The sequence below is a fragment of the Anguilla anguilla genome, chromosome 12, assembly GCF_013347855.1.
Source record: "Anguilla anguilla isolate fAngAng1 chromosome 12, fAngAng1.pri, whole genome shotgun sequence".
Lineage (NCBI taxonomy): Eukaryota > Metazoa > Chordata > Actinopteri > Anguilliformes > Anguillidae > Anguilla > Anguilla anguilla.
The window spans coordinates 39,402,415-39,425,862 of NC_049212.1; the positions used below are offsets into that span (position 1 = coordinate 39,402,415).

At 50.6% G+C, this 23,448-nt stretch overlaps 1 protein-coding gene across 2 annotated transcripts in view; it reads left to right on the forward strand.

Annotated features, from left to right (window-relative positions):
* cdon (cell adhesion associated, oncogene regulated) overlaps positions 1 to 16,898 on the forward strand; it is a 43,692-nt gene extending 26,794 nt beyond the window's left edge. For both annotated transcript variants that reach the window (XM_035383670.1, XM_035383672.1), the window contains exons 9-20: positions 1,342 to 1,643; positions 2,759 to 2,933; positions 3,693 to 3,809; positions 5,294 to 5,500; positions 6,381 to 6,562; positions 7,700 to 7,805; positions 9,621 to 9,743; positions 10,261 to 10,452; positions 11,170 to 11,456; positions 11,988 to 12,067; positions 15,812 to 16,080; positions 16,688 to 16,898. In XM_035383670.1, coding sequence (XP_035239561.1) covers positions 1,342 to 1,643; positions 2,759 to 2,933; positions 3,693 to 3,809; positions 5,294 to 5,500; positions 6,381 to 6,562; positions 7,700 to 7,805; positions 9,621 to 9,743; positions 10,261 to 10,452; positions 11,170 to 11,456; positions 11,988 to 12,067; positions 15,812 to 16,080; positions 16,688 to 16,842 — 2,195 coding nt within the window. In that variant the 3' untranslated portion in view covers positions 16,843 to 16,898. The remainder of the gene's footprint in view (positions 1 to 1,341; positions 1,644 to 2,758; positions 2,934 to 3,692; positions 3,810 to 5,293; positions 5,501 to 6,380; positions 6,563 to 7,699; positions 7,806 to 9,620; positions 9,744 to 10,260; positions 10,453 to 11,169; positions 11,457 to 11,987; positions 12,068 to 15,811; positions 16,081 to 16,687) is intronic.
* The last annotated feature ends 6,550 nt before the right edge of the window (positions 16,899 to 23,448 follow it).

The following is a 23,448-nucleotide window of genomic DNA, read 5'->3' on the forward strand; positions in this document are numbered from 1 at the left end:
GCAGGAGAAAGAGAAGAGAAGAGGAGTGCAGAGGATGTTCTGGTGTCTGATTCTCTGCGGTATTTTAATGGCCAGTGAGGGGAATGTTTGGCAGCTGGCTGCGGTGCTGGGGTTGGGTGTTGTGTTACCGTCCCAGCGGCTGTTTGCTTTGTAAAGTGAAGCGGGTGGCACGACGAGAACAGTCCAAAACAGGACCCCGGTCCCGCGGCGGCGCCCCCAGCGGCCCGCCCTCTCCGCATTTAATCCCCCCCTCAGTCTGTGTACGTTTGAAAATAAAATTACAGCACTCTTAGCCTGTAAGGGAGAGTGCACGGGAGATACACACACTCCTGACGCTCGGCCCGCGCACACACACACACGCACACACACACGCGCACACACACACGCACACACACACACACAAACATGCACACACACACGCACACACACAAACATGCACACACACACACACACACACACAAACATGCACACACACACACACACACACAATGTACACTGTACACACACACACACACACACACAAACAAACATGCACACACACACACACACACACAAACATGCACACACACACACACACAAACAAACATGCACACACACACACACAAACATGCACACACACACACACACACACACACACTATGTACACTACACACACACACACTGTATGCGCGCGCGCGCACACACACTGCGCTCTGGATATCTCAGAGAGAGAGAGAAGAAGGGGAAAAAGAAATTCCATGTCTCCACTGCCAAACCCTCGTCAGACGTAAAATGGTTCCCAGCCTACAGGACGTCCCAGGTGGACCGTTCTGGCTTGAGCCTCTTTTTGTTTTTTTTGTTTTTTGTTAATGGAAAAAACAAACAGAGCATTATTATCCACCGCTGTGGGGATCCAGGACTTTTCCCCTGTTTTTTTATGTTAATCGAAAGTCTCGTTATGAAGGTGAAGCTCTCCAGGCCTGCTGGCTGGCTTCTGCTCCACTGAGGGACTCAGTCACACGTCTGTTAAAAACTGCACGAACAAAACCCATCACACCACAGCAACATTTCACAAGATTTTCTGCAGGCCATCCAGGGTGTGTGTGTGTGTGTGTGTGTGTGTGTGTGTGTGTGTGTGTGTGTGGAGAAAACCAGACTTGCTTTCATTTTCTTATTAGTGGGATGGAAAAAAGTCCAGTGGAAGTATCTGTGAATCATTGTAAAATGGCCTTGTGTTTTGTGTCTTAGCAACAGTATTGTCAAAAATTGGTTTTGAGTCATTGTTAACTTGGGAATTTTGTTTTATGGATGACACAATGGAAGAAGGTCGAATGAGCAGTCTCCTGTGCGTTTGATTGACAGTGCCCGTGGTGACCGCTACAGTGGGTATGACTGCGGAGGCCCCTCCCCCTCCTCCCTCAGTTAACCCAATCCAGAGCGATGAGGGGGAGGGGCCATTCCTGGAGGTCGAGGAGGAGGAGGAGGAGGAGCTGGGGTACAGCCAGGACACGCCCGTCGAGAGGAAGAGCGACACGCCCACCCCTGAGGCACCAATCATAACGAGCCCGCCGCAGACCCACAAGCCGGACGTGTACGACCTGGAGTGGAGCGCGGGGCGGGCCTGGGGCAGCCCCATCAACGCCTACTTCGTCAAGTACCGCAAGGTCAGCGCCACGCCCACACCCAAAAGACTGGACGCGGGTTCAGATGCTTCATTTGGGACCCCACTTAAATCCCTTGGTCGCCGTGGGTTACGACTGCATGCTTTGTTGAAAAGCCTCCGAGATCAGCGTGTGGGGAGTGTGTTTCAGTTTTTATTTTTTTTTAAGGCAACAAAAGTATTTCAAATACATGTCTGAGAATTTAAATGGAAATATAAGGGATTTTAGACCTGCTCTTGAAGCTGGAGTTTGCAAAACAGTGTAACAAGAACTACTTTAAGCTCAACGATGTCGCCACCGGCCAGAGGAGTTAAAATGGCGGAGTCGCGGTGTGATGTCAGCGAGGAGTGAGTGAGGAGGGAGAAAACTGGGAGTGCGTTTTGGCCGTTATTGTGGTCGGTGACACGGCTGTGCTGTGGAGAGCTGGCAGTTTCTCACTCGCACAGAAAAAGAAATGCCTCTCTGCGTTTTGTCCAGCTGCACAATTACTCAGACAAAGGCCCTGTCGTTTTCACTGGCAGAAGGTGCCGTTGCCCTGTGGCCTGTGGAAAATGTGACTCCGCCGTTCTGTGCTCTGGGCTCTGGCACAAGGGTTTGAGGCTGGCAGAAAGCTGGAATGCAGGACTGACGGCCATGTTTGTTTCCTTTCTTTCCCTGTTTGGTGTCCGTCTGTGGGGCGTTTGCATTGTGTGAACGTTTGTTTGTCTGTTTGTCTGTTTCTGTGCGTGTGTTGTGTTGTGTGTGGTGTCTGTGTGGTGTATATACTATGTGTGGTGTGTGCTGTCTATGTACTGTGTATGTACTGCGTGTGTGTGTGTGGTGTATATACTGTGTGTGTGTGTGTGTGTGTGCGCGTGGTGTATGAATTGTATGTGGTGTTTGTACTGTATGGTGTTTGTGTACCGTATGGTGTGTGTGTGTGGTGTATATACTGTGTGTGTGTGTGTGTCTGTGTGTGGTGTATGTTGTATGTACTGCATGTGTGTGTGTGTGTGATCTATATACTGTGTGTGTGTGTGTCTGTGTGTGGTGTATGTTGTATGTACTGCATGTGTGTGTGTGTGTGTGTGTGTGTGATCTATATACTGTGTGTGTGCGTGCGCACGCTCTCTGCGCAGCTGGATGACGTGGGGGACGTGGCAGGCAGTTGGCACACGGTCCGGGTGCCGGGCAGTGAGAAGGCCCTGCGCCTGTCTGACCTGGAGCCCTCCAGTCTGTACGAGGTCCTGATGGTGGCACGCAGCGCAGCGGGGGAGGGGCAGCCCGCCATGCTCACCTTCCGCACCGCCAAGGGTCAGTCTCGCACCGCCAACCCGTCACCGAACCACTGCTACGTTATCATACCGCTACGTTATCATACCGCTACATTATCATACCGCTACGTTATCATACCGCTACGTTATCATACCGCCATCTCATACTCTACAGCAGGGCTCCTCAGCCCTGCCCTGGAGGCCCACGGAGTCTCACTCACCAATCATAGCTGGGCCTTCCGTGCCCCCTTTGTGACATCACAGCTCTGTGTTGCAGAGAGTTCTAAAGTTCTCAGAGAGTTGCCCTGTGGATGAGTGCACATGCTTAATGGCTGCTGTGCTGATGATGTAACGTCTGGTGGTGGTTTTTCGTTTTTTTTTACTCAGCACTTGATTTGTCAATTAAAGCAATTACAGCAGATTGTTTACTGGCAATTAATTCAGCTGGCCTGGTTTCTTGGGCCTGAAATGGTTGCTGTTTTAAGATGAAAAAAATCAGCAGACCCTGTGGTTACATGTGAAATTAACAGCCTGATTCGTTTTCTGAGCGCTGGTTATGTGCATGTTCAGCTGGAGATGGGTGCTCCTTGGTAATAAAAATATGTGAGTGCGTGTGTATATACTGTACAGTTGTGTTTAGCTTTTGGCTAAGATACTGTAAAAGTTACTCCCCATTATAAGATCAGGTTTTATGAGCGATGACTGACTTGATGCGTCCTCTGCATGTTTCTGTCCTTCCTGATGGATATTCCCTCCCTCCCTCCCTCTCTCCCTCTTTCCCTCCCTGTGGGTTTTGCAGAAAAGAGCACTTCCCCCGGCAAGAATGACTCCAAGGCGCCCTTTCCGTTCCCGCCCGAGAAGGTTCCGGAAAGCGAGAACGCCAACACGCACTTTGGGGTGGTCATGCCCGACCGGGGTGAGAGCTGGGGAGGAGCGTCCCGATTGCGGATGTGATTTCGGTTTCTTTCAAAACAAACTGAGTAATACTGACATAGCCTTTGCAAACGCACTGTTGTGGGTTATTATTGTGTGTATGAAGCATGTGTGAAGCAGATTTCTTTATTGGCACTTTGGCAGAGGGCTCAGAGTTTTTTTTTTCATCAATGTTTACATCTTGACCTCTGGTGCAGTTGCTTTGTATTGAAGTGTCATTCATGCAAATCAGAACAAGACTGGATTGCATGACATCACTTTGTTGCTTTAATTAGCGAAGCATCATGAATTAGGGAATCGGTGTGCCGCTGTAATCGTGTCCTTGTACATTTATACTCTAAGTCTTGGGACGGTCTATTTGAAACGACTAAACGGTGTCCGTGTTTCAGTCTCTGTTCCATAGCCTTGTGGTTAAGGGCGAACTCCAGAGGTTTGTTGGTTCAATCCCTTTCCGTGTTTGTCGGTGTGGAAGAGGGCTGTCTGGATTTAGGCCCTGTGATGGGACGGGTTCCTGGCAGCAGGGGAGAACTTCGAATGCTTCACACCGCAGAACTACGCGTCATACGGACACAATAGCAGCGATGATTTATAGAGTAATATCTGAAGAGCACTAGCGCGTGTCGTTTTGTCTCTGAACTTTCTGCTGGTCAGATTTTCGCTGATGCTGTTTTAATGTGGCATTTTTACGAGCTGAGCCTAAAAGAACAGGTGTGTGTGTGAGAGAGAGAGTGTGTATGTGTGTGTGACTGTGTGTGTGGGTGCCTGTGGTTGTGCGTGCGTACATTGTGTGTGTGGGTATGTGTATGAGCATGCACATGTAAAGCGTGTGCGTGTGTGTGTGCGCTTGGCTAACCTGCAGCATGTCCCACCTTCTTGTGCCTTTTTGCCTTTTACTAACCCCTTCTCTCTTTCTGTCTCTATTACTCTCCCACACTCTCTCTCTATCCATCTCTTACTGTCTCTCTATCACTATTATTCGCTCATGCTCTCTCTCTCTCTCCCTCTCTCTTTGGTGCTCTCTCTGTGTGGAGCTGGGACAGTAAGTAGACTCATTTCTCACTGATGTGCTGGTCGGCTACACTGCGTGTTGTGTGTTGTGTGTTGTGTGTGTGTGTGTGTGTGTGTGTGTGTGTGTGTGTCTCTCTCTCGGGGTGAGGAGGAAAGAGATGTGCTCCCTGGATTCAGTTTGCTCTTCTCTAAAACTCATCTGCAGTAAAACAGTATTTCTGAAGTCTTGGGCTGCAGCAGATCCCCTGTTTCTGTACGAGACGTAAAGGTTAAAGGTTTGAGGGTGTTGTGCATCTTCATCCAGCCTTCATCTTTTCACACTTCGCTGCCATTTCCATCTGTATAAATGCACAGTGTGGGGAGAATAAATAACCTTGAGCTTTGTGCGTCGCTGTGGACGAGAGCTTTGTGCCGTTTTGCCCAAATGTGATGATGTCATGTGCCCCCCGCCCCCCCTAGTTCCGGAGGCCCCGGACCGGCCCACCATTTCCATGGCGACGGAGAGCTCGGTGTACGTGACCTGGATCCCGCGGGCCAACGGGGGCTCTCCGATCACGGCGTTCCGCGTGGAGTACCGCCGCCAGGCTCGGAACGCCGACTGGGCCGTCGCCGCGGACAACATCTCCCCGCTGAAGCTGTCGGTGGAGGTGCGCACGCTGGAGCCAGGTGAGATCAGTGAGCGTGCGCGCATGCTGCAGGTACCACCTCCAGCCTCCAGCCCAGGGGCTCTGCTGATTGGTTAATTAAGTGTAAATGATTGACATTCATAAGGCCACATCGTATCAGAAATATCCATGCATGCCGTGGAGAATGAATATTTGTTCTCTAGCTAAGAGAGTTAAGCCTGCAGACACTGCGGCCCTCCAGGACTGGAGTTAAGCCTGCAGACACTGCGACCCTCCAGGACTGGAGTTAAACCTGCAGACACTGCGGCCCTCCAGGACTGGAGTTAAACCTGCAGACACTGCGGCCCTCCAGGACTGGAGTTAAACCTGCAGACACTGTGGCCCTCCAGGACTGGAGTTAACCTGCAGACACTGTGGCCCTCCAGGACTGGAGTTAAACCTGCAGACACTGTGGCCCTGTAGGACTGGGAGTTTGACACTGCTGTTGTAGCCTGTAGGCGAACAGTGAGCTTAGATAACTGAATGGCTTGTGCTCAGTACGTGTTCTTATGTCCTTTATGCTTTAAACTGAAATGTATCCCCTGGCAACCGCCCCACATTGTTTCCCCAGAATCCCCCCCCCCCCCCGTTTTGTGTTTAAACCGAAACTCTGCTGCGGAGCAGGAAGGAATGTTGAGCGTGCTGCCTCTGTAATGATTAACGTCCCGCAGCCAGAGTCATCCTGCGACCTTTGACCCCCTCACCCCGTCCTGCCCCTCTGTAGCGCAGTCGCAGCGGGCCGCGCTCACGGAGTAAACACACCGCGTATTTAATCTCTCCGCCGTGTGCTTCTCTTCCCGCTGCGCTGACCTCTCCCCCCCCCCCCCCCCCCCCCCCCCCCCCCGCCCCGCCCCCCCGCCCCGCCCTGTCCGTCACCCCAGGCTCCACCTACCGATTCCGCGTGGTGGCCCTGAACACGTACGGCGAGAGCCCGCACAGCGCCCCCTCCAGGCCGTACGCGGTGTCGCCCGTCGGCCCGCCCATCTCCAGCCGCCCGGTGGCCGGCCCCCACATCACCTCCACCGACGCCGTCAGCGACACGCAGATCATGCTGCGATGGACGGTGAGTGCGCTGCCGACGCCGTCCCCTAGGGGGCGATCACCCAAACCCTCTGCCAATAAGTATAAGATTCTTACAGAGGTCCACAGCCCTGGGCCTGGAGAGCTTGCAGCCTGTGCTGGTTTTTTGTGGTTAATCAGTGCTTAATTGATCAATAAACACAGTTGCTTGCACATTTACCTCATGTGGCTACTTCTGTACGAATCTGGTTCTGATTTTAGGGAGAAAAAAAACCTGCAGACACTGAGGTCCTCTGGGGAGTCCATGTTTGTAGTCTTTTTTTTCCCCTTTTTTTTTTTGTAATCGCACATGTTCCCTGAAAAGTAACATTAAGTATTTGGCCAAAAGAGGAACTAATGTTTTCCTCTTCTTAAGCTGCGTGCCACTGTAAGTAACATCTTTCTGTTCGCTCGGTCAGAGTCTTTTGTCTCTGATCTTCCGTTTGATTACACCCCGCCATTTAAGTAATTGCTGTCGTACTTGTGGCAAACGGCGTTCAGTCAGGCCTGTAATTGGCCCGGCTCGGTGTGATTAGAGCGGCCTATCGGGAGGGAGGGAACGAGAGGCCCCGCGCTGAGGTTGGTACGGGGATATTTTTAGGCTTCAGATAAGGCCGGGGAAAAACGGCTAGATGAAGGGATGGAGGGAGAATATTCCCCCAAATCTGTTTCCTCTTTTCCTTGTACTTTTCTCTCATGCATGCCTTCATTCAGCAGTCACTGCATTCCAAGCGTGCTCAAGGAACGACCTTGGACCTTTCAGGCCTGAGATCACAGATAGCATGGGATTAGAATGTTCCCAAATGAACATTCTAATGCTGATGTCACAATCACTAATTGAAACCAATGGTGTCCTAGAACACTGACTTAGAATTTAGGGAAAAAGAAAAAAAAAACATTCCAAAAAAACCTACTCTTCAGTGGGGTTAAGTATTCTTTGGTTTTCCTGTTGCTGAAAATATTTGCTTGGCCTATTTTCCCCATTGTTGTTAAAAAAAGGTTTTGGTTCCTTTTTTGTTTTTTTGGCATGTGAAGCTGATGCACGTAAATAAGTATCCCTGAAATATGCAGAAACCTGAAGCAGCCTGATGAAAACAAATGACTCTTCCTCTCTTTTTTCCTCCTCTTTTTTTCCCCCTAGTACACTCCGTCCAGCAATAACAACACTCCCATCCAGGGATTTTACATCTACTATCGTCCCACAGACAGCGACAATGACAGCGACTACAAGAGGGACGTTGTGGAAGGTGAGTGCTGGTTTTACGGATCTCGCCTTGTAACTGAGAGGTTGCCAGTTTGATTTCCAGCCATTGTACCCTTAAGCCAGGTACGTAACCTTGTTTGCTTCCGTAAAATATCCAGCTGTTTAAATGAATTGTATGCAAACTCCGCCCCCCCTCCCCTTCTGCAAAAAGTGATTTGGATAAGAGCATATGTGACTGGATGTAAATGTGATGCTGTCTTCAAATGGTGTGTCTGACAGCCAGTCTGCATTTTTCTCAAACGCCGCAAACCTTCTGTGTCTCCATCCACCGGCTTTTAATCCAAACTGCCAGCGATTGGTGGAAGAGACTGTTGGAGTTGCACACTTGTTAGCAGTTAATAGTTTGCTAACGGTTGTTTTACTGTTAGCGGTTTGTTTGCGGTTAGCAGTTAGCCGTTTGTTTGCGATTGCTTTGCTATTAGTGCTTTGTTAGTGCTTGCTTAGCTGTAAGATGTTTGTTTGCAGTTAGCGGTTTGTTTTCGGTGAGCAGTTAGCGGTTTGTTTGCGGTTAGCAGTTAGCGGTTTGTTTGCGGTTAGCAGTTAGCGGTTTGTTTGAGGTTAGCAGTTAGCGGTTTGTTTGTGGTTAGCAGTTTATTGGCGGTTGTAGAGCAGTGGATATCAGCCACATTCAGGGGACAGGAGAGGGGTAAAAAGATATCCGCTGAGAGAGAAAGAGAGACAGGGAAAGGGAGAGAGAGGAGGGGAGGAGTGGGTGAGGGGGGGTCGTCGTCTTGACGATTGAAGCGCGTTGAGTGGTGCTGGCAGGGTAACAGGGCAGCGTAAAATGTGTCTTTAATAAACGGCCACCGCGCTAATGACCCAGAACTGAAACCCTAGACCTGGCCGCTTGAAGGGGCTCAGGTTTCCATCAGGAATTTTAGCCGTGGAGGCTGGACTGGGGGGGCCATCTCCTGCCCTGCAGAAGAGGGGCTGATAACTCAAACCTACCCCCCCTATCCTGCCCCGCCCCTCCTATCCTGCCCCCCCCCCCCCTCCAGTCCCCAACCTCTTAACCTCCCTCTCTCTCACAGCAGCTCTCGCCCTCTGTCAGGGAGTCACATGCCTGTTTGAGCCATCTCCTAGAGATAAGCCGCCCGTGACCTCTGGGAATCTCATGGGGCTGTTTCTAATGTGAAGTGTGTGTGTGTGAGAGAGAGTGTGTGTGTGTGTACGTGTAAGTGTGTGTGTGTGTGTGTGTGAATGAATGTGTATGTGTGTGTGCTTGTTTGGTGGCATAGTAGTATTGTATGGTGTTTCTGTGGTGTGTCTGTGTGTACATGTGTGCGTGCGTGTGTCTGTGTGTGCATGTGTGCATGCTTGTTTGGTGTCATAGTAGTACTGTATGGTGTTTCTGTGGTGTGTCTGTGTGCTGGACCGCACAGTGTGGTGTTTGTGTGTGTTTGTTTGTGTGTGTGTGTGTGTGTGTGTGTGTATGTGTGTGTTTGTGCGTGTGCGTGTTTGGTGGCATAGTAGTACTGTATGGTGTTTCTGTGGTGTGTCTTTGTGAAGGACCGCACAGTGTGTGTGCAGAGGGAATATTGGAGACGGTCCAGAACAAATACTCAGCTACCATTTAAGGAGGCTGTCTAGTGTAACACAGCTGTCTGAGAGAGAGAGAGAGAGAAAGAGAGCAAGCGAGGGGAGAAGGGGAAAGAGAGAAAGAGGCGGGGAGGGAGAGAGGGTGAGGGAGAGGCAGTAAGGTGAGAGAGAGAGGGTTAGAGGAAAATTACTGTAGTCATAAAGTTTACTCGATGACATCACTGGTGCATTACTGTCCCGCCTTCTTCCCCCCTAACAGGCAACAAACAGTGGCACCTGATTGGCCAGCTCCAGCCAGAGACGTCCTATGACATCAAGATGCAGTGCTTCAATGATGGAGGGGAGAGTGAATACAGCAACGTCATGATCTGTGAGACCAAAGGTGAGTCATGGCAGGAGGGAATTATGGGTAATTGAGTTTTTGCGCGCTTAATCTGTCATGAAGCCAAAACCACTGTTGTGACAGTTTCTCAAAAGGGGCCCACTTAAATTGGCCCTAATACCTGGGTAATTACTCTGATCGCAGGTAGGGTAACCACTGTAAATACACATTGTGACATTGTAATTGCGGTTATAAATGCTGTATTTCATGATTTAACTGTTGCATGTTTACAGTTGAAAGAGGTCCCTACGATGATTCTGGGGATAAACAGAGAACTAATTTTCTTGTTCTGAGTTTTCACTGGTTGTACACAGTAGCTGCATTGTCCCCATTTCCATGGAGTCCAGTTCCACAGGTGTTAAAGCTGTGTAAAGCAGGCTCATTATAAGTAAATGTGCCGTATTTAATGTTGGCTTGAAGACCTGGCCCAGTTGTTTGGGATACATTTCTGGCGTGACGTCACTTCCTGTCTGAGGGTGGGACGGTCCTGACTGGCTCTCGTGTGTTTTTTCGGCAGCCCGTCAGGCCCCAGGAGCGCCCCGGGAGAACCCGATCACGCCGCCCGGCCCGTACCCCCCCGACCCCCCCGCCCAGGCCGGGGGGCTGCTGTACCTGATCGTGGGCAGCGTGCTGGGCGTGATGCTGCTCATCCTGCTGCTCTTCATCGCCATGTGCCTGTGGAGGTACCGCCAGCAGAGCAGCCTGCACAGTGAGTACTGCCCCCGCTGAGAACAGCCAATCAGCTCAGTCTATCTGTCAGTCAGCCAATCACAGCCTGCACAGTGAGTACTGCCCCCGCTGGGAACAGCCAATCAGCTCAGTCTATCTGTCAGTCAACCAATCACAGCCTGCAGAGTGAGTACTGCCCCCGCTGGGAACAGCCAATCAGCTCAGTCTATCTGTCAGTCAGCCAATCACAGCCTGCACAGTGAGTACTGCCCCCGCTGGGAACAGCCAATCAGCTCAGTCTATCTGTCAGTCAACCAATCACAGCCTGCAGAGTGAGTACTGCCCCCGCTGGGAACAGCCAATCAGCTCAGTCTATCTGTCAGTCAGCCAATCACAGCCTGCACAGTGAGGACTGTAGCCTGGGCTGGCTGGGAACAGTCAATCAGCTCAGTCTGTCTGTCAATCAACCAATCATAGCGTGCACAGTAAGTACTGTAGCCTCCCCCTACGAAGAACAGCTAATCAGCTCAGTCAATCTATCAGTCAACCAAATCAACCAATCACAGCCTGCATAGTGAGTACTGTAGCCTGCCCCTACGAAGAACGGCTAATCAGCTCAGTCTGTCAAACAGTTTAGTTTATCAATCAACCAGTCATGGCACTAGAGGTGGGCGACATACTGCAGTGATGATTATCGAATAACAAAACCGGAGCTCACAGAGAATGTGTCTGACCTTTAACCCCCCCTCGCGGACAGAGTACGACCCCCCCGGCTACCTGTACCAGCCGGCGGAGATGAACGGGCACGTGCTGGAGTACAGCGCCCTGTCCGGGACGGGCAGGATCAACGGCTACGGCCACGCCGGGACCCTGCCCCCCTCCAGCTGCCCCCACCTCCACCACAAACTGCCCAACGGCCTGGCGCTGGGCAACGGGACGGGCCCCGCCCACTGCCCCTCCGCCCACCTGCACGGCCACGCCCACAACCACAGCCACGACGGCCCCCTGGAGTACGAGCACTCCCACCCCCACCACATCCACAACGTGAGTGCCCCGCCCCCCTTTACCCGTCAATCACTCTCCACCGTCCAATCACAATCAGGTTAGATTTTATGCTTGAGATGTAGTAGGCAGGCATACCTGTATGTCCTAACAACACCTGTATGGTATATTAGGCCACGTCTCAGAGTTGTGATCTTATCAGTCTCCTTATTCTCACTGATGCCAAAAACAAATGAGTCACCACATATTGGTTTGAAAAACCTCAAAGGAGTGGCAGTTAGACAAAGATTTTGATCTCAGCACTAATCCAAAAAATGGGAAAGACGAGTGTTTGATGAGATGTGTAATACATATAGAAGGGCCTGAAGCCGGGCATTTTTTGGGGGAGGCCAAAGACTCGCACACACACACACACGCACTCTCCCCCTACACACACACACTCGCACGCACACACACACACACACACACACACACACACTAATCTGTGGATCTGTATATTTGCTAATTCCCAACCACAAGCAGAATGGTACAGGGGGCGTGTCTTAACTCTGTATTCTTCTTTGCCATTGGCAGGGGGGCGGAACGTACACGGCGTTGCCCCAATCAGATTCCTCCGACTGCATGAGCTGCCAGAACTTCTGTAACAATAACAGGTAAGATGCAGGGGAGGGAGGAAGGAGGGGAGCACTACAGGCTTGGGTGGCTTTTATGTAGATGATCTGTGCTGTGTGTGTGTGTGTGTGTTAGTGTGAGTGTGTGTGGATGTGTGTGTATGTGTGAGTGTGATTGTGGGTGGTTTTGTGGTTGTGTGTTCTGGCACAAAATGGCTGCCGTGCATCGCTCATGCGAGCTTGACTTTCCTCCCTTCACTGTAAAACGCTTCATAAGCCAAAGATGAAAAGCACTTCATGGATGCGATCCATTCTTCTTCCTCTCTCTTTTCAAAAAATGATTACTGTTAGTGTTTTATTTGAGTGGCGCAATACAGTTTAAATAAGCAAGCGCTGTTCGGGCCGCGATGGAGCTGGAGCAGAGAGACACGTTTCTGCGCTCCAAAAACCGTCGTTAGTTGGCGTGTGGAGTGCGTGTTACTGCGCTCCTGGGTGTGTGGCTCACCAGCTGCCTGACGGGACGGGTCCGGCTGCTCTCCTCCGGTGACCCTGGGAGTCAGCGCTCCCGGACTGTGCTCAGCCCCGCCCACTCGCCCCCCCCCTGCCCCCCCCCCCCCCCCGCTTGTTTCCCCGCTGCCCGCCAGTCTTGTTTGTGTACTTTAGAGGCTGCAGAGCTAACAGTTTGCACTGCACACACCCGGCCAGCTGGTCTAATGATCCATGTGTTTATTTACCTCGCTGTGTGCAGGGGAGGAGGGGGGGGGGCGTGGGGCGGGGGGCCGGGGGGGTGTGTAAATGTTTGAATAGAGAAGGGGAGCGTGGGAGGGGAGGGGAGGGGAGGGGAGGGGGAGGGGTGTGGCTGCCACCCCTGTGATAGACTCCTGAGATTTCACCCGCTCCATTTTTTATGAATGGAAAAATTTCACAGGCTTTCTCCCTGTTTTTTCCCCTCTACCCTCCTCTCTTCTCTGTGTGTGTCTGTGTGTGGCGTGTGTGCGTGTTTTAGGTGTGTGTCTGTGCATGCACGTTTTAGGTGTGTGTGTATGTGTGTGTATGTGTGTATGTGTGTGTATGTGCGTTTTAGGTGTGTGTGTGTTCGTGCACGTTTTCAGTGTGTGTGTACGTGTATGTGTGCATGTGTGCGCGTGTCCGTGTGTGTGTGTGTGTGCCTGCGTGTTTTAAGTATGTGTGTATGTGTAGGTATGTGTTTGTGTGTGTGAGTGTGTGTGTGTGCAGTGTGTGTGTGTGTGTGTGTGTGTGTGTGTGAGTGTGGTGTGAGTGTGGTGTGTGTGAGTGCGGTGTGTGTGTGCGCAGTGTGTGTGTGTGTGTGTGTGTGTGTGTGTGAGTGTGGTGTGAGTGTGTGTGTGTGTGTGTGTGTGTGTGAGTGTGGTGTGAGTGTGGTGTGTGTGAGTGCGGTGTGTGTGTGCGCAGTGTGTGTGTGTGTGTGTGTGTGTGTGTGTGAGTGTGGTGTGAGTGTGTGTGTGTGTGTGTGTGTGTGTGAGTGTGGTGTGAGTGTGGTGTGTGTGAGTGCGGTGTGTGTGTGTGAGTGTGTGTGTGTGTGTGCAGTGTGTGTGTGTGTGTGGTGTGTGTGGTGTGTGGTGTGTGTGTGTGTGTGTGTGTGTGTGTGTGTGTGTGTGTGAGTGTGGTGTGTGTGTGAGTGTGTGTGTGTGCAGTGTGTGTGTGTGCAGTGTGTGAGTGCGGTGTGTGTGTGTGTGTGTGTGCGGTGTGTGTGTGTGTGTGTGTGAGTGTGTGTGTGTGCAGTGTGTGTGTGTGCAGTGTGTGAGTGCGGTGTGTGTGTGTGTGTGTGTGCGGTGTGTGTGTGTGTGTGTGTATGCAGTGTGTGTGTGTGTGTGTGTGTGTGTGTGAGTGTGTGTGTGTGTGTGTGTGTGTGTGTGCGCGGTGTGTGTGTGTGTGTGTGTGTGTGTGAGTGTGTGTGTGTGTGTGTGTGTGTGTGTGCGCGGTGTGTGTGTGTGTGTGAGTGTGTGTGTGTGTGTGTGTGTGTGTGTGAGTGTGTGTGTGCAGTGTGTGTGTGTGTGTGTGCGCGGTGTGTGTGTGTGTGTGTGTGTGTGTGTGTGTGTGTGTGTGCGGTGTGTGTGTGTGTGTGCGCGGTGTGTGTGTGTGTGTGAGTGTGGTGTGTGTGTGTGTGAGTGCGGTGTGTGTGTGTGCGGTGTGTGTGTGTGTGTGCGCGGTGTGTGTGTGTGTGTGTGTGTGTGTGAGTGTGTGTGTGTGTGTGTGTGTGTGTGTGCGCGGTGTGTGTGTGTGTGTGAGTGTGTGTGTGTGTGTGTGTGTGTGTGTGAGTGTGTGTGTGCAGTGTGTGTGTGTGTGTGTGCGCGGTGTGTGTGTGCGGTGTGTGTGTGCAGTGTGTGAGTGTGGTGTGTGTGTGAGTGTGTGTGTGTGTGCGGTGTGTGTGTGTGTGTGTGTGTGCGGTGTGTGTGCGGTGTGTGTGTGAGTGAGTGTGTGTGTGTGCGGTGTGAGTGTGTGTGTGTGTGCGCGGTGTGTGTGTGTGTGTGCAGTGTGTGAGTGTGTGTGTGTGTGCGCGGTGTGTGTGTGTGTGTGCAGTGTGTGAGTGTGGTGTGTGTGTGCAGTGTGTGAGTGTGGTGTGTGTGTGCAGTGTGTGAGTGTGGTGTGTGTGTGGTGTGTGTGTGTGAGTGTGGTGTGTGTGTGCAGTGTGTGAGTGCGGTGTGTGTGTGCGCGGTGTGTGTGTGTGTGGTTCTGGAATGTAACAGACACTGGGACACACCCAGCTGAAGCCCCGTTGTGATCCGTTGCATCAGTCTGGATCAGAGAGATCAGTGCTGCGGGGATTAACTCATGTAGCCTGAGCAGCTAAAGAAACAAAAGCCCTATTAATGCTGATATAGACACCGCCCTTTCATGTGAGATCTCTGCTCAGATCCGCTCATCTTTACACATTAAAGAGCAGTCGTCTTTCACAGCCGGCTTTATCCTTCATCCTCTAGCCTTTGAATGTCCTCTTCTCTTTGTTCCGCGATAAAATTATTACCGTCGTATTAATTAGTCTGGCTCACGGCTGGCGGCGCTGTACGTGTCTGCAGAGGCTAATAATCCTGCGTGCGATCAAGTCCGCTTTGTCCCCGGGATTAAGGGTTTACAGTTCTGTCGGGGTAAATTAAAATCGCTGCTGCTCAGAGTGCTGTCGTCTGAAAATCTTTATTCGATGACGATCCTGAGCAGGCAGGAGAAGGGCCGTCTCTGCAGACTCCATCTTGGCTCTCCCCCCCACCCCTCCCCACCCCACCCCACCCCACCCAGCACTTGCTGCTTCATTAACGGAGCGACTGCTTTGGCTTTGGCAGTGTATCTCATGTTGTTGTATGTGTTTATGAGGATTGTGTCTTGATTCAGGGGTTGATGTGCTAACCGTAAATTAGCGACGTAGCGGTTTTACACGTGCAGTGTAACGTACAGTTTTAAGAGTGCTGTTGGCCTGGTCTGCATCGCAGTCACTCATAACTTCTGTGTGTGTGCGTGTGTGTGAGAGAGAGAGAGGATGAGTGTGTGTGCGTGCATGTGTCTATGCGTGTGTGTAAGACACAGGGTGAGAGTGAGAGTGTGTGTGTGTGTGTGTGTGTATGAGTGTGTATGTATGTGTGTATGACTCATAAAACTTCTGTTCTCTAGCAGTGTTATGTTTCTCTAGATGTGAGCACTTGTGAAATACAGTTAAATATGAATGACACCTGAAAGTTTTATTGAAATGAAGGACAAGATCATTCTGACTGTACCTTGCCCCCGAATTCCCCCGGCCCCCCCCCACCCCTCCAGGTGCTACACGAAAGCCAACGGAACTTACTCCAGCGGCTCCCTTCCCATGATGCACCGCGTGGCGCCGTGCCAGCAGGACGCGCTGGAGATGGTGCCCCTGGGTCACGTGACCTCCCGCTGCCAGGGTTCCGAGCCCCAACCTCTCCCGGGGGACGAGGGAGGCGGGGACACCAGGCAGGGGGAGGAGCCAGGAGAGAAGACCCCGCCCCTCTCCCAGCATTCCTGCTGTCAGTCAGGGGACTACCAGTGCTGCTCATTGGAGGAAGGAGGTGGGCGGAGCCGGAGTGTTAGAGTCTGGAGCCGTGCTATTCGCTCTGGCCCTTCGGCGAGCTGCTGGGTGGGCCGGTTGTCATCGTTACTCAGCAGCTGATTGGTCACATCAAGCAGACGATTATGCAGTTAGCTCACCTCGTCTGTGGTTTCATGGGTCTGAGTTGGCCTCGGATCTTGTGCTGAAAGCGAAGCCCGACCGCACCCTGCAGCTCTCCAGGGGCGGGAGTGAATAACGCCGTCTGAAACACGCTCTCACACCCTGTCCTACAGCGCTGCATTTATTACTTTATTAAGCATTCTGGACCTGTGGCCTGAAATGTGCTCTACAAATAAATTATCATCTTCTTCTTCTTCTTCTGCTTCTACTTCTACTTCTTCTACCTCTTCTTCTACTTCTTCTTTTGCTTTCTTACCTCTTCATCCTTCTTCCTCCTCCTCCCTATTCTTAATTCCCGCAGTAGCAGGTTTGTTTTCCAAATCGGACGTTATGTAAAGGAGTGTGTTGACGTGTGCAGGTGTGGCAGTGCAGTGTTTGCGTGCTGAGTGATTGACAGGTGTACCTCTCTCCCGCTCTCTCCCCCTCTCTCTCTCTCTCTCACGCAGAGGAGGAGCTGCTGTTTGAGGAGGACCCGGAGGGGCTGGGCGTGTGCTGGGAGAGCCTGGGGCTGCCTGAGCTGGACTGTAAGGAGAGAGGAGCCTGGATATCCAGTGGCAGTCTGAGAGGAGGCCTTATACAGCCGACAGTACAAGAGATCTGAACACACACACACACACACACACACACAACCATACACAGACACCCACATACACATGCACACACACACGCACACGCACACACGCAACCATACACAGACACCCACACACACACACACACACACACACACAACCATACACAGACACCCACATACACACACACGCACACACACACACACACACACGCACACACAACCATACACAGACACACACACGCAACCATACACAGACACACACACACACACACACACACACACACACACACTCATACACACACACACACACGCACACACACACACACACACACACACACGCGCACACACACACACACAACCATACACACAACCATACACAGACACCCACATACACATGCACACACACACGCATGCACGGACGCACGGACGCACACACACACACACACTCACACACACACACACACACACACACACACGCGCACACACACACACACAACCATACACACAACCATACACAGACACCCACATACGAACATACACACACCATACGTACACACGCGCACACTCACGCAGACCGTACACACCATACACACACACACACACACACACACACACACTCGTACACACACACACACACACACACACACTCGTACACACACACACACACACACACACGCATCGGGTGGTCAGACGAAGGGAAATGGATGTGGGAGATGGACGGCCAGCGTCTGCTTGATCAGAGACAATGTGTGACACGGACACACTGAGCACGCACCGGGCTGGGACACGCTGGGGGGGACGCTGGGGGACGCTGGGGGTGGGGCCGGGTGGGGTCCATGGTGGGGGGGGGGGGCAGACTGCCGGACACGCTCAGACCACAACTACAACCCACAAATGGCGAAAAAAAGATTTTTTTTTTTTTTAAAAAGAACAAAAACTCTTTAGATGACTTATTTATTTTTTGTAGTAGTAAAATATTATTTCATATGAATGTATCTGTTTTAAGAAAAAAAAAGTTTCTTTTATATTATTTATGCTTTTTTTCGGTTGTTTTCTTTTTTGTTTGTTTTGACGAGAAATACTTTTTATTTTTATTTCATTTTTGTGTTTTTTTTGTTTTGGCTTGTTTCCGTTGCCGTTGGGTTTTTTTCCACCCTGTGTGGAGTTTAGCCTGTTTATGTGTAAAGTTTTTTGTGATATTATAAAGAGAAACTATGGAAGAGACTTGCTGTTCTTATCTCCTTTGTTCTCCTAGCATGTGTGTGTGTGTGAGGAAGATCTGTCCCTTGATTTATTGGAAACAGCCCCAAAAAGTATTTTGGAGACTTTTATACATCTGCTAGTGTTGGCCCCATATGCTCTCTCTCTCTCTCTGGAGCCTGGAGCATCTGGAAAGAGGAGCGCTTGTGAAATTGCTTTCCCTGCAGTGCGATTAGCATTTGGCCAGCGTGGTGCTGTTGGCCAGCGGTTCACTTGGCCTGAATCATCACCTCCAGTTGGATTTCCAAAGGCTTCAGAAGATCTTCAGAAGGCTAAAACCCGTCGTTGATTTATTATGGGAGCGCATCCCTGGGAGCTGGTCAGACTGTAATCGCGTTGGAGTGAAAACCCGATCGCACTCCTAGTTTGTAAAGTTACAAGTGAAGCTAGCCCCTGTTTACCAGCCAAAACATTCACCCAATCTCAGTTTAAAAGGCAGGTTGCTTTCGCATTTGAGCTTAGCACGGTGGCTCCTGAATGCACTACTTCATGCCTGACTAGCATGCGATGATCTTGTCTGATCACCGTCTTTGTTATTGGCCGTCGCTGTAAATCCACCCCCTTAAACCAGTCTAGCCTCTGGTTTAGGGAGGGCTGTCGGCCCGGTCTGCGTGTCACAGTCTATCGTGACATCTGTGTGTGTGTGCGTGTGTGAGAGATAGAGTGAGACGGAGAGGGAGTGCGTGTCAAGCTTGGCATTATTTCTCCTAAATGCAGTACTTCATGCTTCACTAGCATGCAGTGATATAGTCTGATCACCACCTTTTTGCTATTGGCTGTCGATGTAAGTCCCGCCCTTGCTGCGAGAAACGACTTTTCATCTGCCTCGTTCTCCGGCACTTCTTGTTCGTTCGGCCGGTTCTGTTGTCGTTGTCGTGAGTCCAGACGTTTTTTTTTCCACGGGCAGCGTAGAGCGTTTATTCCGAGCGTTCAGACGACCCGTTACCCAAATTCGACCTTAATTGGGAACAGGTTGCTGCCCTGGGGGGGGGGCGTCGTCGTTCCTCGCTCGCCCAGATGACGCGCTTTTTTTGGGCTAGCGTGTTGGCCGTTGTTCCCAGCACCATTTCCTACGCGTTCACCACTTGGCTCTCTTCTTCTGTCTTTGGGAGTGCGGTTTGGTCGGTCGTCCTGAATTTTCGCCAGCTCGAACGTTACATGATCTGAGTCACACAGCGCCTCTGGAAATACCTTTTACTGCCGCACTGGTGATGTTTCAGGGCTGCGTGTTTAAGGTTAGCCGTTAGCACGTAATGGCTACTTTGTCGATGAGGCCAGTGTAGCGCGTTCAGATATTTTGATCTTTGGCTTCACTGTGTTTAGCTTAAGATGTTTAGCGTGGGTGTCTTATGGGCCCGTCTTGTACTGAGTGTACTGAGTGGACGGAGTGTAGCACAGTGGGTAAGGAACTGGGCTTGTAACCGAAAGGTCGCAGGTTCGATTCCCGGGTAAGGACACTGCCGTTGTACCCTTGAGCAAGGTACTTAACCTGCACTGCTTCAGTATGTATCCAGCTGTATAAATGGATACAATGTAAAGTGCTATGTAAAAAGTTGTGTAAATCGCTCTGGATAAGAGCGTCTGCTAAATGCCTGTAATGTAATGTACTGTTGTGTTGGGTCGGGTTTGTGCTCAAATTGGTCTTTTGCTAGCGGCTCCTTTGATGTGTGGCACTTTCAGGCATTGTGTGTAGACGACTGGGGTCCTTTTAAAGCAGTTACATTTTCTGTGGGTCTCGCAAATCAGCATGAATGACAGGCAGGACGATCTGTGTTCCGTTCATAAAGCTTTTGTTGCTGCTCATTCACTTACACGAGTGCACAATTATGGACTCCTGAAAATTTTCACGGAGGCCAGGATTCAGGGAGAAACTGTCATATGCTGATCACAGAATTTACAATGAGAGGTTAAAAGAAGTATGTTTCAGTAAAAAAAATTTTTTTTTTAAATCCTTCTTGATAGGACCCAGATACGTCTTGTGCTTTATGTCAGCATGCATTAATCCAGCATGTATAGTCAGATTACTTCTGGCTCGTCTGGTTTTGGATCCCTGCCCGCACAGACGATACGCTCTCTCGCGGGTAATAAACCAGAGGAGACGACTAACAGGAAACGAAAAGGGACGTAAATATATCAGGGAGAGGGCGGGGGGACACTGACGTGATTGGGCAGACAGGCCGATGACTGTGTGTGTGTGTGTGTGTGTGTGACTGTCTCTGAGTGTGTGTGTGTGTGTGAGACTTTCTCTGAGCGTGTGTGTGTGCGTGTGTGTGCATGCGTGCGTGCGTGTGGGGGTGTGTTTGTGTGAGTGCGTGTGTGTGTGCATGCGTGTGTGCATGTGGGTGTGTGTGTGTGTGAGTGCGTGTGTGCGTGTGTGTGTGCATGCGTGCGTGCATGTGGGGGTGTGTGTGTGTGTGTGCGTGCGTGCGTGCGCTTTATTACTTCCCCTTGCCCCTCTCTGCCGCCCCCTTCATTTGAGGCACAGGAAGACACAAAGAGCGGCCATTGTCCGTCCCCGAATTCCTTCCCCACTGTGGCTGAGTGGAACTGTTATCACAATGACCAATACTCCCCTCTCACGCACCTGCTATTCTCTCTCTCACTCTCTATCTCTCATTCTCGCTCTCTTATTCTCTCACTTGCTTTTTCTCACTCTTGCTCTCCCTCTCTCCCTCTCCCTCTTTCTTTCTTTCGTATGCACACAGAATATATTGATTCTCGTGAATTGAGCAGCTTGTCACGTGAAAACTGGCCTCTTTTTTTAAAACGGGGTCTCTGTGCAGCCCCATTGTATAGGAAAGGTCATGGAAAGTCAGAAAGAGAGGCCTGCCTGGTTTCTGACCTCAAAGACTCTTCATCTCGGTTCATAATGACCAGCTTTCTATGCACCTCACTGATACGACCAGGTCAGGTGATCAACAGGTAGAGCCTACCTTCCAATCAGAACTCTTTCACTTTATATCTTATCATAGATATCATAGATGTGATATTTAGCAGTCTTTTTCCATCTGTCAGCAGTATTTAATTCCACTGGTGATTACTATATACTATAATGAAGTGGTATAGCTTATGTAAAGTATTCAGTGCGTAACCACATGTGATTGAATTACCAGTTACTAGACCTGCCAATCATTTTTTTTTAATATGCCAGATGGTTTGTGTTACTTTCACTGATCTCCATTCACCCGGACGTGTGGCGTTTCCAAATTTTCAGCCATATTGCTCAACCATGATGTTTGGCAGAAACTGAATTTGAAATTGTGACTGATGACAACTGAACCAAAATACTCTGAACTTTTTTTATTTTATTTTATTTTTTTTACAGTTTTTTTTTTATGACAATAGAGTCTCTGTGCCTTTCTTGGCAAATCCCTCCACTGTATGAGCTTTAAATACTGCAGTCTGTTCATTTGATTTTTTTATGTATTTCAAAATGGATTTCAAGTGCCAGTTAGATGAATAAAAAAAGTGGAACGGTGAGGTAAGATGCAAAGAGAGCAGTCTGGACAGGATCACACGAGGAAGGTTCACAGGGTTACAATAATGCAGTTGCAAATTTTAATGTTTTTTTTTTTTTTTTTTTTGAAGCACTCGGGACAGAAAAATCAGAATCAAATTACAGGCGCAGGCCCTTCTGCACCCCTCCCACAAACGCCCCCAAACTGTGTCAGGATATGAAAGCTTTCAGAAATGACACTTTTGCAGAAACAGATTTCCCCGAAACAAAAGAATGAATGCCTGACACCATGCAGAAGCAAGAGTAGATCTCCCAGGCCATACACACACCATGTATTTTGTGGATCTTCTTCACATCTGTCGTCCTCTTCACCGTCTAACCATCTCTCAAGCCTTCTCTGGCACAAACATATTCATTTTCCGGAACAGCGAAAGGGAAAATGTTTGCTTATAGATGACTGGCGGGGCCTTTTGCTCCAATCAGAACGTAGGGGTGGGGGGTTGGGGGAGTCAGACTTGCGCACTTCCTGGTTCCCCGTCCCCGTCCAGGACGTCCAGCTGCACGTAGTGGAAGGCCACTTTGGGGCCGTCAGGCGCGTCGTACAGGGCCTGGCAGGTGTACAGCCCCGTGGCGGAGGGTCGGAGCGCGTCGATGACCAGGGACGAGGAGTTGGGGGCCACCCGAATCTCCCCCCCCGGGGTGCCGGGGGGCTGCTGCACCTTGGGGCCCTGGCCGTAGTTGTAGGCCACGGCCTGGCCGCTGTCGTTGGCCCCCGGGGGGGCGTAGCCCCAGATGAAGACGCTGGGCAGGGTGGGGCCGCAGTCCAGGGTCACCGACCCCCCCACCGCGCCCTCCACTCGGGTTCGGACGTACTCCACCTCCTTGGGGTCCAGGATTTCCAGGCCTGTGGAGCGGCGTGCGGGGGGGGGGGGGGTGGTGGGGGCAGAGGGAGGGTGTAACAGAGTAAGGGCATCACAGCAGGCCCACACGTTTCAGAACTAGATCAGCGATGCTCAGATCTCCCCGCCAAGAGCAGCAGTGCTGCTGGTTTTCTATTCAGCCTGATAGATGGATAATGGATAGATGGATGGATGGATAATGGATGGATGGATAGAGGGATAATGGATAGATTGATAATGGATAGATGGATGATGAATAGATGGATAATAAATAGATGGTTAATGAATAGATGGATAATGGATAGATGGAAAATGGATAGATAGATAATAGATAGATGGATAATGATAGATGGATAATGGATAGATAGATAATAGATGAATAATGGATGGAGGGATAATGATAGATGGATGATGAATAGATGGATAATAAATAGATGGATAATAGATAGATGGATAATGGATAGATGGAAAATGGATAGATGGATGGATAATTGATAGATGAATAATGGATAGATGGATAGATGGATAATGGATAGGTGGATAATGGATAGTTGAACAGATGGAAAATGGATAGATGGATAATAGATGGATGATGGATAGGTGGATAATGGATAGTTGAACAGATGGATAATGGGTAGATGGAAAGTGGATAGATGAATAATTAAGCCAATGCTGCTCACCTGATGTTCCAGGTCGAAATCAGGCCCTGATTAGAGGGTATGAATTGAAAAACCAGCAGCACTGCTGGCCCCCGGGGCCCGGTCTGAGTATCCCAGCTTGAGCACTGCTGGCCCCCGGGGCCCGGTCTGAGTATCCCAGCTTGAGCACTGCTGGCCCCCGGGGCCCGGTCTGAGTATCCCAGCTTGAGCACTGCTGGCCCCCGGGGCCCGGTCTGAGTATCCCAGCTTGAGCACTGCTGGCCCCCGGGGCCCGGTCTGAGTATCCCAGCCTGAGGCGCTGTTCAAATTCAAAAACACTCGCGCGGATCCCCAAGGACCATCGAGGAAATATGTTACCGCA